Source organism: Limulus polyphemus, unplaced genomic scaffold (genome assembly GCF_000517525.1).
Source record: "Limulus polyphemus unplaced genomic scaffold, Limulus_polyphemus-2.1.2 Scaffold967, whole genome shotgun sequence".
Lineage (NCBI taxonomy): Eukaryota > Metazoa > Arthropoda > Merostomata > Xiphosura > Limulidae > Limulus > Limulus polyphemus.
In genome coordinates, this window is record NW_013666577.1 from 107,537 (window position 1) to 124,163 (window position 16,627).

General features: G+C 31.1%; 1 protein-coding gene across 1 annotated transcript in view; it reads left to right on the forward strand.

The window, feature by feature from the left end:
• The window catches only part of LOC106461473 (partitioning defective 3 homolog), an 88,649-nt gene that overhangs the window by 60,854 nt on the left and 11,168 nt on the right, over window positions 1–16,627 (forward strand). Inside the window, exons 3-13 of the mRNA XM_013921297.2 lie at window positions 1,903–2,092; window positions 2,461–2,621; window positions 5,193–5,363; window positions 6,391–6,479; window positions 7,104–7,175; window positions 8,467–8,765; window positions 9,691–9,822; window positions 10,124–10,263; window positions 12,235–12,378; window positions 13,739–13,939; window positions 15,516–16,372. Coding sequence (XP_013776751.2) covers window positions 1,903–2,092; window positions 2,461–2,621; window positions 5,193–5,363; window positions 6,391–6,479; window positions 7,104–7,175; window positions 8,467–8,765; window positions 9,691–9,822; window positions 10,124–10,263; window positions 12,235–12,378; window positions 13,739–13,939; window positions 15,516–16,372 — 2,456 coding nt within the window. The remainder of the gene's footprint in view (window positions 1–1,902; window positions 2,093–2,460; window positions 2,622–5,192; window positions 5,364–6,390; window positions 6,480–7,103; window positions 7,176–8,466; window positions 8,766–9,690; window positions 9,823–10,123; window positions 10,264–12,234; window positions 12,379–13,738; window positions 13,940–15,515; window positions 16,373–16,627) is intronic.

Genomic DNA, 16,627 nt, shown 5'->3' on the forward strand with positions numbered 1-16,627 from the left:
AGTTAGGCTTAACTTAACCTCTTTAATATCTAAACTTTTATAGGCCACTCACAATTTGCACATATACATTCTGACTTCTTTTTAACAGATTGTAAAATGGAAGATACAACATCTTATAGGAGATATTCCAATTTCTAGTTGTTGTTGTTGTTTTTATTTAGTTCATGAAGTAATGGTCTTTGTGTAACTACATTCTGTGATCCTGCAGTTCATTCAATTTTAGCTATTTCCTTACCATACTGTGATGCTAGGATGTTAAAAGGCTCACCTATTTGTGTGGAAAGTTAATTTATTATTATCTTTTTAAGTCAAAAAAGGGAAAAATTCAACAATATACCCTTTCAGTTAATTTTATTTTGTTATTAGGAGTTATTTTAGTTTGGAACAATATCTCTTCTAGACTGTTATGTTTTTCAGTATTTAGCCAAGCTTTCAATTAACAAACTTCTTTTAAAAGATTAGTTAGCAAGAAAGTTTGAAATATTTAATAGCTCTAACCAGCCTCAGAATGTGAATGTAGCTTCAAACGGAACTGTTTAACTGTGACAATGGCATTAGCAGAATGAAATAAAAGATGCAATGAGGCAAAACGTAGAAGTACTGTAACAGGTTAAAAGGACATTTTTATAGCAAGTGTTAAGGTATTATTGTGACCTGTGATTCATAGACTGAAGAGTATGGAAAAGAAGTAATATACAGCATGAAAAATAGCTGTTGTTATATTTGTGGTTTAGACTATAGAAATGGCTGAGCCTAGCACTGTTATGTTAATTTGATTAAAAATGTCTTTGATTATTTACAGCTAATTAGTTGTGTTCTGTGTTTTTATATATAAAATTTATGGCTTTTTTATTTGTTTTTCTAATGTATTAAAGTTAATTTTTTAATTATGCAAATAATTTATTAAAAGTTTTATTTTAATAACATTATAAAAGCATACTAAATAGTAAATTACCAATTATATTAAAGCTGGACTACTAATGGTATTTGCCAATTGATTGACCAATAGGCCCATTACTCGATTAGTACAGTATTCCTCAAATCAAGATATGGCAATTACTGCATCAGAGGTTGAACTTCTGGTGACAACAAGGAGGGTGGTCATTGTATCACCGATAGGTAGTACTCTTACCAGGAGCTGTCAGCAATATTTCTTCATCAGTGACTGGGAAATTGTGGAACCAAACACTTTGGCATGTTCTGAAAGATTGGTGATTGGAAGAGCTGTCTTGGATGCAAAGAATAAAGACGTCATGCACTACTTTACCCAGAAAAGATTTAAGTCAGCTTGTGAAAAAATGAAAAGTTGGTATGATGTTAATGTTGATAAGTCTGGGTTTCATTGAGGTGACATGATATAGCTGAACAATTCTCATTGCAAGAAAGGACAAACTCTAAAGTTAAGCTGTTATTTAGAAAAGCCATACCTTGTACTAAAGATAATCAATGATGTGGATTACAGAATCCAGAAGGAGAGGAACTGTTATTGTCTTTGTGTGAAAACAGCCAACTGGATAACTTGAATAATTTGACTATGGAAGAGCCCAAATTTCCTTTTGAGAACAGCTTTTGTCAACATGAATATAGCTTGCTGTAGAAACATTGTAAAAGAAATTTCAACCAAGTAAGTTAAAGGACCTGTTTATACAAAAGAACATGTCACAACAGATGTAATTGCTGTTCATAGGTAGTTGGTTGAATTGCCCAGCTCTAAATTATATGCATGTTCTAGAAGACTGTTATACTAGAACTTGTTTCCTATATTTTGTTTTTAAGTTTTTAAATAAGCAATTACAGGTAAAGAGAAGTCTAGCAATGTAGACATTGTTATGAATGAAGATATTTCAAAGCAATTAAGCAATATATTTTGGCTCATCCTTCTAAATATTGTTTCTTACACAGATTATTGCCATTTACGAGGAGCATCCATTGTCTCGTCCACCTCACAACAATGGGGATGGTACAAGTGCTAGTTCTGCTGGCACTGGCAGTCCAGACATATTTAATGGAGACAAAGCAGACAGTGTCCAGGAAGACCCCGAGTCTTGCAATGATATAGATGTAGAAATAACTGCAGCTCATATTTCTACAGGTAGAGACAGTTTAAAATTAGATCTTTCAAACAAAGTGTGTGCTAAGTTATGCTTTCAATGAACTCCAGAGCAAATAGTAAAGATAGCCTGTTATTGCTAATATTGCAACTTTTTTTAAATTTTGAAACTTTGTAGAACTATGATTCCAAAAAAGATGATTTTATATGACAATTAATAATAAAATTGTGAACTTTCAATTTTGTACATTTGAAAATAGTTATATAACTAAAGTAATGTTTGCTTATTTATAATTAATTCTAAGGTAATCAAAACATTTAATCGTAAAAAATGTTACATATATTAGTCACATTAGTTATACTATTGGAAAGCTTATGCAAAATAATAACCAGTCTTTCTATGATTACAGGCACCTCCGTTTTGCAAGTGAGAAGGGGAAGTGAACCTGCTCTTAATTGTCTTGAACCACCTGAAGCAGAAACTGTCATAGAACCATCTGCAACTACTCCAGGAACACCAGTTAAACAAGTGCTGGAAGACAGTTGCTCAAAATACCCAGATTATTTTGAGGTAATTATTTTTTATTTCTTTTTTTTTTAGTATGGTAAAACTGAGAAAGTTTTATAAAGCATAAGTAGACACATGATATATATTATATAGAAATAATAAAAATCTTATTTCTCAATAATCTGATCATAAAATTTATTTCTGAACCATATAAACAACAAAATTTGTAGTATAAAATGTCTGTGTGATAGCAAAGGGTTGTGCAGTAGTTAATATTTAAAAACAATAATTTGTCTTTTAGTTGCTTTTACTACACTAAATAGTAATCCAAAAAGAATCACCTGTTCATAACTTAAAACATAGAGAAACTTGTATAGTCATTAAAGAATTTTATGGTTCTTACGGTCCATGTGTGAAAATGTTAATGTGAAGTCTTTATAAATCATCTAAGGCCTCATTCGTATTAAAAAGGCCAACATTCATGTGCGAATGCAACATGTCTCTGCCACACAATTCCAACATGGCAAATTTTGAAAAACACAGAAAAATCTAAAACTGTCTATATATCACTGCTTGAGAATTACAAGAAGGTATCTTTGTACCAAATTCCATGTAAGTTGGTTGACATACACACGAATAGTTCACGAAAACCTCAAATTGTGCTTTTCTTGCTAGAAAATTGAACAAAAGACAAAATTCCAAAAAAATGTTTATCTCTGTTTGGAACCTGTAAAAAAAAGTATCTTTGTACCAAATACTATGTATGTTGGCCAAAAATATGGTGGAGTAATTGTCAGAAACCCTAAAATTATGCTTTTTTGTGGCATCTTGACCCTTCTATAAGTTATCTAAAATGGACAAGTGCACCATTTTTGTTTGTCAATGTGTTGGACCTGTAGAAAAGTACCTTTGTACCAGATCCTATGTAATGATCAAAGTATAGCCAAATAATTAATAAAAGTATGCTTTTTTATGAGCCAACCCCCCCCCCCCCAGACTCAAAATGGGAAAGTCCAACTACTTTTTTACGTCAATGTGTTGTGCCAACTTTCATCTCAATTGCTGTAAATATAACCCCACAGGAGCACATAATATACATTTTTGGTTTGTTTGACATTTCACATCATAAAATTCTTTAAAAGGCCTAAGTAAAAGAATTAAAAAAAAGGAGTGTGGGGATATTGGACAAAGGTATAACCCTATTAAGTTTCATGTCAATTGGCCAAGAAATGAATAAAGTGGTCAATTGAAAAGTATTTGGAAAAAGAAGAAACAATAGAAAACAGTTTGTCTCTCTGTGGAGACATGATAAATAACATATACTAAACAAAGACCATGAAATAGTTAGTAAATTGATCTTTTTTGTATGGGAGTTTAAGAAATGCATATTGACGTTTCAACCAGTCGATCAACAAGTGTAAGTAACTGCATAAGTTTCTCCATTACTTACCCACTTTAAGGATTACCAATGAGTGTACTTACTTATCATAAAATTATTCATATTTAGATGTAAAAATGTTTGTGTATCATACATTTTTCATGTTATGAATGGACACTAGAATTTAATGTAGTCTTTGGTAAACTACATGTAATCAGTAAACAACACCTTGTTACCAGTGATAGAAATGCGAGTACACGCCATGTACCTAGTTTTCAGTTTACTTTTTTTTCCCCATTGGTTAAGTTTAGTACCACTGAAGATGTTTACTAATCCTATTGTCATGGGTCAAAGGCCATGTCATCGCGTTTGTTGACTTATATTCAAAATTTTATTGAACTGCTATTTTATGAATTTATGTCAGTGAGTTTGATATGAAATTGTAGACTATAATTCAAATTTTAGTATTATACATTAGTTAATTTCTTAATTTAAAAATAAATATTATAAGAACAGACCTAAATATCGATTTTTGTGTGTCAAATGGTATGTTGAATGCAGCATTGTTTCAAATTAAATGTTTGTGATGTCCAAATATATAAAGTCTATAATTTCTTACGAATTAGGAACTCAAATTACCGATATTAACAAGCTAGAATATAAAATATGAACTTCCTGTCTTTTCTATTTGCTTTTTTATACCTATCACCCCACTGCTCCTTCTAAGTGTATACCTAGTTCCTAAAATCTATTTCCTTTCCTGCTTATTACAGACATATTTCATAGAAACTGAGACAAAAAAAGAATGTACTGTATAGTAATTAAATTGCAGACTGTTGTTCAGACCAGAATTTAATTTTAAAATTCTTTAGTTACATATTATGTAAATAAAACAGTGGAATTTTTGTATTGTAAATAAGAACATGTATATTAAAGATAAGTGTTTCACACATGAGAAAGACCATTTTTCTTGTCAATATAGTCCTCCAGTAGGTCAATGAAAAGTTTACAGATTTGCAATGCTAAAATCAGGTGTTTGATTCCCTATGATGGAAAGAACTCAGTCTATTGTGTATCTTTGCCATAATATAAACAAACAAAATTTTCAACATGCAACAAAACATATGATTCTTTTAATAAAGCTAAGTATTTTTAGTTATTTAATATTTTAATTTCATTTTAATGTGTTGCTTGGGTTGAACATTAAGCTTCTGTATAAATTCATTAATCTATTTTCAATATATTCCTCACAAAAGGAAAGTCTGGGTGAACCTGAATCAATGCCTTTTGAAAACAATATGGCAACAGAGGAAGAGAGGTCTGATTTTTTACGTATTGGGGTTCGTAGTTCTGCTCGAATGTCCATATTAGCTAATGGTATAGAGGCCTCTCGATGGGAAGAAGCAGCTCAAAAACAGCTTGAACAGGTGAGATTCAGATCAGTTGTAGTAATTAAAAACCTTTATTGCTAATTTATGTACATATGGTTGTATCTTGTGGAAGAATTTATAAGTTTAGTGGTGAATAAAAACCTCATATTTCTGATGCTAGTTTTATGTGTAATGGTTTTTTTTCTGCATACATCCTGATTTTTATGGTTAATGCATCAGTAGTTATGAATGTTCAAATACTATACACCCCACTGAAGTATTATTATATATTCATACTCTGATGATTAGTGTTGAAGAAATAGTAAACACTTCTTCCTTATTTCTTTTGTGATAATTATAATATATCTGAACACTATCACATTCAAAAGAATTGTCCAGCAGTATCATTTTGTTTATTGTGAAATTTTTTAATGGGAACAACTTAAGAATATTATGAATAATTTCTAATCAGTGCCTAATAATTTGTCCATACAACAGTCATTTATCCCATAGATTTACTACAGTGTGTACGAGGTAAACTCGGGCTAGAGAAAGTCAAAGATAACACCTTGTCAGAGATGAGTTTGTTTATTAAAGTGGAAGAAGATCTAAAATGATCATCTGTAGCCATGTGGCTTTGATGTCAAGATTGTTACTGATTCATAAATAATCCCAGTTCTTTCAAGGATGCATTTGTTTTCCATACAGTTAATACTTTTGAAATAACATTATAGAAACACTATGAAAAAATTGTTACGATAAATACCTCCTTTGAAGTATTCAGGTATCTTCAGTATGTGCTTTAGTTATGTTATTTACATATTTACTTCTTCACCCATTGACTGCTGATTTGCTGTATAGGGTACGATCCACCTCTGACAGTTGAATGCGAGTGTGCCGTATATAGTGTACGGCTTGCAAAACTTCTGCTCTTGCTTAGAGCAGCCACAGTCAGTGGGTTAAATATTAGCATAACACTCAGTTTGCTATTGCAGGAATTAAATATATTTAAAAAATAAATTATTTTTCTATATAATTTTTATAAATGTTTTTAATACTAAAAAATTGCTACTATTATTTACAGATGAAAAATGTGGAGAGAAAAGAGCCAGTAGGAGGACCAGTAGCCACGACCAGCCTTTCAGAAGAGGATAGTGTAGAAAATGATGACAAGTTAGTTTATCGAGTTTTTTTATTGCATGTCAGAATATATATATAGTCCTGTAGAAAAGCATAAATCACTGATACTGATTATATCTTTACTCAGAGATGAAAAAATCCCAGTCTCACTATTAAAGTCTTTAATAGTAAATTGACAAACAACAATGAATGATGAAGTGGTTTATTTTTGGGGAAAATGCTACATTGTTCAACAGAACATTGGTATATTTTCTTCAGATGGAAGACAGACCGATGTTCTGTTGAAACATGTAGTATGTAAACGAAACACTTATTGTGCTTATAAATCATTATTTTCAGTTTACTATTATATTAGGATTATTGTGCTTCCAGACACATGCATTGAAGTCTTTACTTAGAACTGAGAAAAACTAAGTTTATAGCATTGAAACACTGCGATGTCAGTGCTAGGAAATTATAAAAGTGCTTTCTTACTTCTATATATTTTGTGTTTTCAATGTGTGGATTTCAATACTTAAAGATATTAATTCAATCAAATGAGAGAAAATTTATTACAAATATGATTTTTCACTTAGCTTTACAGCATAATAGCTTATAAGCAGTTTAACAATGCTATATGCATTAATATTTTTCATTTACTTTCTTCAAACTACACAGGGTAATTACTTTAAAAAATGAACCAGGTCCTCTTGGCATCCATGTTGTTCCTGAACATGACTCCTATGGAAGGTGTGTTTTACTCTTGCTATGGTAGTTGTCTCACGTGCATTAAGCTTTTTTTATAAAATTTTCTATAAAATGAACCATGTGTATTTTAATACTTAGATGGTGTTTGAGTAATAATGTATCTTAGGAATTTGTTGTTGAATTTCATAATATAATATTCAATACCTCGTAATTTGTATACAATCAATATTGATGTAATACTATTAACAAAATCACTCATCCATTATTTATAAAAAATGTTATAGTTTTTTAACACTATAATATCTTTTAGTAGTTAAATTTCTTATAAATTTTATTACTATTAAGAGTCAATCTGGTAAGGTTTTATTAAGAGTGATACTGATATTGTATAATATGGAGAGTTAATTGTAGATTGTTTTTAAAGTAGCCTAGCAGTAAATTTCCTATTTAATGTGATGTATTGAAAGTATTGAGGTGTTAAATCATTCTTGTTTTTGCAGTTGGAAGTGATGTATTTTGTGCTGGTAGCTGATATTTAATTTTGTTAAAAGCAGTATGTTGTAAGTAATATGCACAAAAGAGAAAAGTGTTCACCTAAAAAAAGATCTGGTAGAAAGAGTTTTTTTTTGAATAACAATCAAGTTTAAATCAGTAAAGAATAGAAAGCTCCTGGTTAGTTTCCAAGGTTTTCGGTGCTATCTTTGTTATGATGCAATGCTTTCTTCTTTATGATTCCTGTTTTGTCAATTTATTGAACTTGTCTTTGTCAAGCCTTCAAGTGTTACATGTTTTTGTTTTCTTAAGCTTCATATATTTTCTGATATTTTTTTCTGGGTTTTCTTATTTCTCTGTGATAAACTGAGAAGAAAAGGAAATTAAAATTGAAACTTATGGTCATTTATTAGAGGTTTTTTTAAAATGTTTTTTTTTTACACTAAGGAGAATAACAAATAGCAACATTCTCATGTTATTGTAAATACATGCCGAAACCACATTCCAAACCATACATTACCTTCATGTAGAATATGTTATGTATAAGCTGTAATTTAACAATCACATCTTTTCTGTGAACTGAAAAATTAGTAATATTATTGTATTTTGGCTCTTAATGTCCTAATTATCAAAATACAATTGACAACCTGAAAATTGAAATGCTAGAAAAAGAAGCAAGTGCATAGTGTAAGGACAGTTTTTATCTACATAGCATTTGTTGAGTGCTTTCAAACTTTTTATGAAGCTTAGTGATGCTATATCATTAAGAAATCTCTAATTAACTTGTGTAATCTATACACTTATTTGTAATAAATTTTTCTATTGCTTATAATATACACAGGGATACTGGATTAATAGTGCAGGGAGTAGAACCGGGTAGTAGAGTGGACAGAGATGGAAGGTTACAGGTCAGTGACAGGATAGTTCAAATCAATGAGCAAAGTCTAGTCCATGTTAGCTTTCAAAAAGCTCAAGAAATATTTAAGAATGCTCTTAAAGATCCAGAGATTCGAATTCGACTCAGAAAGGGATCTGAGTCATCTTCCCAAGGCATTCTGTCACCATTGGAAAAGGAAAGTGTTTCCTCTCTAGAAAAGGCTAACCTGCATGACAAAACTTTAGTGGAAGAAACAGAAAAAGGTATTGGGTCTTCAGTTTAATAAATTACTTGAAAACTGATGCTAGCAGAATTTGGTACAAGTTTTCTTAGAGTTCATTTTGCATTATTAAGCAGTGTTGAGTTATGAAATACAGGCCCTCTAGTGTTATCATTTTCATACTTTATTTTTATTCAAAATAGGCCAAAGGACCTTTAAAACCTATAATTTTGAAGATAAACATATATATTTAACAAAAAACATCCCAACAAAAGTTTTATATTATAATTGTGATATTACTATAATTATTCAGTAGAGATCTATGGATTTATAATGATTTTGACCCATTCTTTATTTTGGGAAATAATGTAGACTTCATTATCACAACTTGCATGGTAAAATCTTTGCCATCACATGAAAAAATTGGTTTCTTTATGTAATTTTTAAAGATGGGTATAGAAACTCATATTTATTATTAGTCAAATGTTAATTATTTACATGTATATATATTACACTATATTTTCGTGATTTGTGACATCAAAGTTTGCTATATTTTTAAAAAAGGAACCTTGCAGTGGCCCAGGGAGGCCTAGAAATTTGTTTTTATAAAGTTGGCAGTTCAAAAGTAGGGACAGCAGTAGATAACCTTAGTAGCTTTGCCATAAACAAACAAACAATTGTGTATGTATTGTTGTGCAGAGTGTTAGACTTATAAAAACTGATAATGCAACAGAATTTTTAATAGGTTGTTTAGGCAGAGTATTCATAATGAATCTAAGTTTCAAATGGATAGCAACTGCCTGTTGTAGAAACCTACAAATGTAGAGGAAGATTTTCGAAACGTCGTTAGATTCAGAAAAACAGAACTTGTACGTAAGTTTTAAGCAGAGAGTTTAATTTTGATCAATGGTTTTCTAAATGTGTGATTCATATTACATGAATTATCATTATTGAAATCTGTTTTTCAGAACAAACAAATGCAGATAACTTATTCGTTCCATCCAGTAAAGGACAGTCAATCACACTAGGTCAGAAGAATTTGCTACTTACATCTAACACCAGGAAAATAGGAAGAAAACTTCAAGTAAAACTAGCAAAAGGTAAAAACAGGCCCATCTTTTATAATGTAAAAGAGCATTACATGTAGTATAAAGCTGAAATAATGACTTTAGTATTTAATATTTAATGTGACAAAATGTGTAAATGCATTATTAGTCTTTTTTTTTTATTGCGTTAATGGTTAACCAAAATGGTTTTTGCAGAGTGTAATACAAGCTACAATACACTACATGCACAGTGTGTCCAGACTATACTTTGTTTTTTTCATATGAGTAAATATGTATTTTACTATTACTCACCAAAATTTCACTAAAAATAAAGTGTTAACGTTCATATTTTCAGGACCTGATGGCTTAGGTTTCAGCATTACTACCCGGGATAATCCTGCTCGTGGTCACTGTCCTATCTACGTTAAGAATATTTTACCCAAAGGAGCTGCAATACAAGATGGAAGACTTAAGGCTGGAGATAGACTTTTACAGGTTTGACATTTTTCTATTGTATCATTGATCTTGCAAGTCTAGTTGTTAGTTTTACAAAAAAGAAATACTGATTTCATTGTGCAGGAACAATATTTAGTGTGTACTATTTGATGAATGTGTTTTACATATCATTTACCATGTTTTATTATTTTTCACCCTACCTTTTCTTCAAATTGTAATAGAAGGTTTCATTGATAGATTGAAATCCTAGAATTATAACTTTTTTTTTTCTAGTCATACAAGTTCTTTACTACAAAAAACATTTCACTTAAACTATGAAAGAGCAAGATTTGTTTTCATCATTAGTTAGTGTGTATTTAAAAACTACATTCTATATCTGTTTTACCAATCCTCCACCAATTATATATTGTCAACTGTAGGAAAATGAACTATTTTAAATCAAAAATGTACGACTTCCCTCTATATTCTCAACAAACATTTTTAATAATAAATGCTACAATATTTCATGTGCTTATTCTCATAGTGATACTTCTTGTGACACCATATTTCAGTCTTGCACTGAGTGATTATTACCCTTGAGTACAAAATGTATATTTTTTCTTGAGGTTTATTGTCTGTGTTGGAACATTGTGATTTTAAGTTTATGTTCCAGAACTATGGGTATGAGGTCAGAAAGTGCTGGAACAACATGAAGAAAGCATATTGTTAAAATGTTTTCTATTTGTGGGTGGATTCTTTTAGATTGTTTGGGGAGAAAAAAAAATGCAAAATCCATTCCACATAATGATAACAAAAAAATATTTAATTCCTCTGATTACAATCTCTGCAACTTACATGATTTCAAGAACTAACATGTAACATCATAAATACTCTCCAGAACTGAAAGGTACCACAACATATGCTTTGTTTGTCAAAAACTGTACCATTGGTTGGGCTGAAATGCACTGTGTCCATTGACCGTAAGGTACAAAAGTTTCTTAGATTATTCCAAAGTGATCGGCTTTTTTTATGTTCTTCATGAAATCTTTCTCAAGAATAATGAAAAAGTTCCTGAAACAAGGTGTTATCAGTAAACAAAGAGGGAAAACCTTAAAGATAAAGAATCAACTGTCCTCCAGTGATATGTAGGAAAGGCACACTGAGTGAGAAGAGGTTCTTCATGATCATAACAAAGTACTTGATCTGATATGTGCCTCTAGATAAAGAAATGCTCAAAAACTTGGCATATCTGCATCCATTTCTTCAGAAGAAGGAAGCAGATCTGAGTTCTGTCAGGAACTTAACAGGGAAAAATTGAAATGTAGTGTCAGAGCAGGAGATAGAACTTATCACAGAAGAAGGTGGATGTTCAAGGAACATCTTTGTAGTACCTTCAACTTCTCCGAGCTACCAAGGATCCAGATATAAGATTATACCAAAGCTCATCAAGTCTTTGTCTATGTCTGTCACATGGAAATGCAATTGTTAAGAGATCACAATGTGAACTTAAGTTTTCAAAGAGTGGACTAACCTAAGCCTGCATACCATCAAAGAGCATTCAAAATTAAATAGTCCAATCCACAGGATGGAGCTAAACAAAGGCATGTGAAGGGCAGTCCAAGATATGTGTTCTCTGTATGAAGAAAGACTGCAGGAATATAGGCAGGCCTTGGAAGAGGCAAGACTAGCAAAGAAGAGAAAGCAAGATGAAAAGGAAAGTTTGGAAGCCAAGAAGACATTTTGTTGGTAAAAGTAGAAGATTTCATAAATAAAGAAAACATCTGTGAAAACATAACTGAGTAAGGTATCCAAACATTATTACAATAATCTCTACATATAGGTTTTCTTCATGTTGTTATTTTCTATTGATAATATATCCTTTATCTCTTCTATATTTTAGACAATTGCTCTATATTATCCTTATAATTTTAACTAGATAGCACTGTGTTCCTAGAATCTGGTGAGAGGATTGCTACTCCATAAAACATTTAGAACTAAATAATGATAGATGATTTTTTTTTTTTTTGCTAGGTTAATGAAATTGAAATGACAGGCCTTTCCCAAGCTGAAGCAGCAGCAGTTTTAAGAAATATCTCACCAGGTAGCATTGTAACTCTAGTTGTATCAAGGCAAGATGTTGATGCACTAATAAACCCTAACCTTCCTCGGCAGCTGGTAAGTCAGGGATTTAAAGATGTATACTGGAATGTCAGTGTAGAATTTTTGTTGTTGCTTTTCTTAAAATAGCTGTTGGACAAAGTCTATCTGCCAAATTATTTGCAAGCTACATTTACAACAGAAAGTATAATGTATAAATATCAGGCATACAAAAATTCAAAAGTGAAATAAGTTATTCTGAAAATTCATGTATTTCTGACACGGTGTAATTTTTTGTCCGTTTATTTACAATGCAAGGTGGACACTCAGTCTTAAGCCCAATTAATTTTTTATGTATAATAGTTTAAATTTGCTAAGAGTGTAAGTTACTTATGAAAGATAATTTTGTTCATAATAATTTGACCTTAAAAAAGAATATGAAAGACCACACAAAATGTTTGAATATCACCCATCCAAATAAGCATAATGACTGTATTAAATTGAATATGTTTATTTTATATTATTGAATATATTGCATAGAACACATATAGTCAATATTTGAGATGTAATTTAAAGGTAAAAACATGCTTTAGATAGGATTCTTCAATAATACAGTTACGGCTAATGATTTTTAATGTTAAGTTAGTGCAACACTGCTAGGTTTTTGCCAATAATAGTCACCTAGTGTATCATTTTTATTCAAGCATATTGTCTTATTAGCTTTAGTAAAATTGAAAATGATATAGGAAATGGAGAAACCAATTTAAATAATACAAAATAATATAGTAGCAATGTAAAAAAGTATGTATGGTTAAAAATCATGGTCATAAAGTAGTTTTTTTCTTTTATGGTTAGAGCTGTGTCCATGTCATTTTAAATGGACAGGTATATTTCATTGCTATTGAGTATTTTATTATTTTTTCCTTTACTGAATATTTAACAAGTATTTTGCAGTAAACCACAAAATAGGAAAATAATGCCTGTAGTGTTTTTCAGTTACAGCTGGTACACCTATAGTCACCTAGAAATATCATGTGTAGTATTTCTGTTAAATGAACACATCATTGTATAGTGGTTTAATAAGAAAATTATTTTGCCTGTCATATATTCTGTTACTGATTCAAGTTAACTGTTAGTTCTTCACTGTATGAAAATAATAAGGCTAACAACAATACATTATTAAAAAATTTTATACACATACATAATATTTTTGCTTATGGTCTTTTTTTTTTTTTTGCTAGTCTTTGTCTTGTCTTGGAATTTTAATTCTGCATCTGGTATAATTCACATTAATTGTGTCTTGCATGGCTGAAAATAACACTTGCTCATGAACATTATTTTATAGAATTTGTTCTATATTCTGTAATTTTAAAATACTTTAATTTATCTTCACTAATTTGTTTATAGAAACTTATATTTCTCTGTCTTGAAAAATTAGCCACCAGAAAAGGCAGGTGATGGTGTTGGGATATATCCTTGGCAGCACAAAGAGGTGTTAACCTTTGATATTCCTTTAAATGACACGGGATCAGCAGGGCTTGGAGTCAGTGTTAAAGGTCGCACATCAATGAATCCTACCGGACCAGTAGATTTAGGGATTTTTGTAAAGTCTGTTATTCATGGAGGAGCTGCTTCCAAGGTATGAAAATTTAAATTATACTCTACAAATTCAGTTTATATAAATTAAAATTCATTATTGGTTCCATGAGTTGAATAGAAATGTATAACAACTTAACTTTCCTAAGAAAAAATACCAAGTTATTTGAGTAAGAAGATGTCTATTTTTCTTCTGAAATTTTAACTTGTGTACTCTCCTTCCAGATTCAGGAATGTAATGATGTAGAGAATGATGACATGGGGTTGGTCTGTTGGAGAATTAATGTTAACTATAATTCTAAATTTATGAAGAGAACTGTCACAGAACGTGGCAAGCTTTTAGTCAACTGTATTTGTCTATCTTACACACAAAGTCGGATGTGTTACTAAAGTTTTTGTACTAAAGATAGTCTGTGAAATGTCATAGTCGTTCTGACACAGACTGATAGGAGTGTATAATGATGTGCATGTATGTGAAGAATTAAAAGTACTTTATTCCATCATAAATTTTGCAAATTGTATGTGCATATCCTCTATAACCTTTTAAAAGTATATCTAAAGTTTTTTTCAACATCCCTGTATGTTGCATCTGGTATTTTATCCTAACGCAAGCTGTTGCAGCATCAGTAATGTGGGATAACATGAAATATTAGTAAACTTGTCACCAAATACATAATACTATGTTGCTTGGTGGGACAGCTGCAAGTTTATGGACTTACAACACTAAAATCTGGAGTTCAATTCCCTGCTGTGGATGCAGCAGATAGCCCAATGTGGTTTTGCTCTAAAACAAACAAACATAATGCTATATTGAATGACACTCTGTACAAAGTCAGGGCATGCAACTTGGGTTAACCCTTCATGCCCATCAGTTTCATTTCATATTTATCGCTTGTATGTTGCACCAAAAGGAAGTATTTAATAATTGTACATTCACTGAGTTTTATAAAATGAAGTAGTATGAAATCATTAAGGTTTGTTTCACAAATAAGAATGAAATTCAACTTGACAAGCATTGCAAGAAAATTAAGCTTGACAAGCCGGCTGAAAATGATTTCAATTACTCTTTCTTCTCGTCAATCAGAATAAAAGAAATATCTGAAAAATATTTATATTCATTTAGAAGTACTATTTTATTTTTAAATCCTGGCTTTATTTTGGGCATACTGTATGAACAGTGAAAAGTTAAAACAGTTACAAACTGTTTTCAACATGTTTTGGCCTAACTGTATTTGTTTACTGTATGTAGATTTTGCTTTTTCCAAAGATGCTGAATATAGTATTAGATATTATTGTTTGGAAAAAAAGATCTAGTATAGTACAAGATTTTGATTTGCATAATAATCAATTCTGAACGTCAGTCAGAAGTTTTATTCCTTTATTGTTTTTTGTTCTTTCAAGTGAATTTAATTGTTGTATGGCACATAAAACCTAATATTTTATAATGGAAAGGGTTATGTTCTACTTATTACCTGCACTAACAAAGTGATAAATTATATATTTGATAAGGAAGCATAAGAATGGGTATTTAAGCATTAATCAATTAGTTTTTAGCAATCTTCTTTCCATTAAGTCCAATTTTATGTTGTTTTTTATATCACTTTGTTTATTTATTAAAGGATGGGCGACTTATAGCAAATGACCAGTTGCTAAGTATTAATGGAATTTCCTTGCTCAACATGACAAACACAGAGGCTATGAGGACTTTGAGAAGGGCGATGATCGGAGGTGAAGTCTCAAGTATTATACCAGATGCCATCACTCTAAAAATTGCTCGCAGAATTTCATCTCTCAGTGTTGGTGAAACAGGTGATGAAAGTCAGGTTTTATTTGTTTCAAATCATCTAAACGATTCGGTATTTAGCTCCGAAAGTGATTCTAGATGTGAGTCACCAGAAGGACAAAACGTTTCTGTTAAAAAGGATACCAAAGCAAGTAGTGTAAACATGGGAAAAAATAAGGAAGAAGGGCAGTCAAAGAACTTTAGAGCTGTCCTTACTCCTAAATCGAGTTCAGATTTTGATGAAAACATGAATCAAAGAGAAAATAAAATTCTTGATAAAAAGAATCTCATTTTTGATCCTCTCCTTGCTGGTAGAAATCCTGTAATTGAGAGATTAACAGGACAAGGGCCCCACACTCAAACAAATAGGGGAAGTGCTCTTCGTAATGAATCATACCTACGTGCAAGTCATGAAAGCTGGGGTGGCAATCAACTCTATCAGGCTATCTATGGTCATACTAAGCCAGTTGGTCACATTTACAAGGACTTTGTACAGTCTCCAACAGTTAACATGCCTTCCAGTAGTAGTGTAATGATTGAAGATGAATATCCAAAAGCTAACCAACAAATTAGATCCAAAAGTCGGCCAGGCACTCCTGAGAACTTTCTTTCAACATCTGATTCAAAGAAAGATACTATAAAGGACAATTCTGAGGAGACAAAAACTTCAGAAATTAACAACAAAACTAATCAGTAAGTTATACACAAATTTGGAAATCCATTGTTATTTTGAAGGACCCATTACACTTCTGTTTTAAATAATTGTTGTTATGTAGTAAAATATGCTTATTACTTAACCATGGATTATCAGTAACTTGCTTTGTTTTGGATAGCTTTTTCAGAATTTTTTTCATTATTAATTTAGGCCCGGCATGGCCAGGTGGTTAGGGCGCTCGACTAGCGATCTGAGGGTCGCGGGTTCGAATCCCCGTCCTACCAAACATGCTC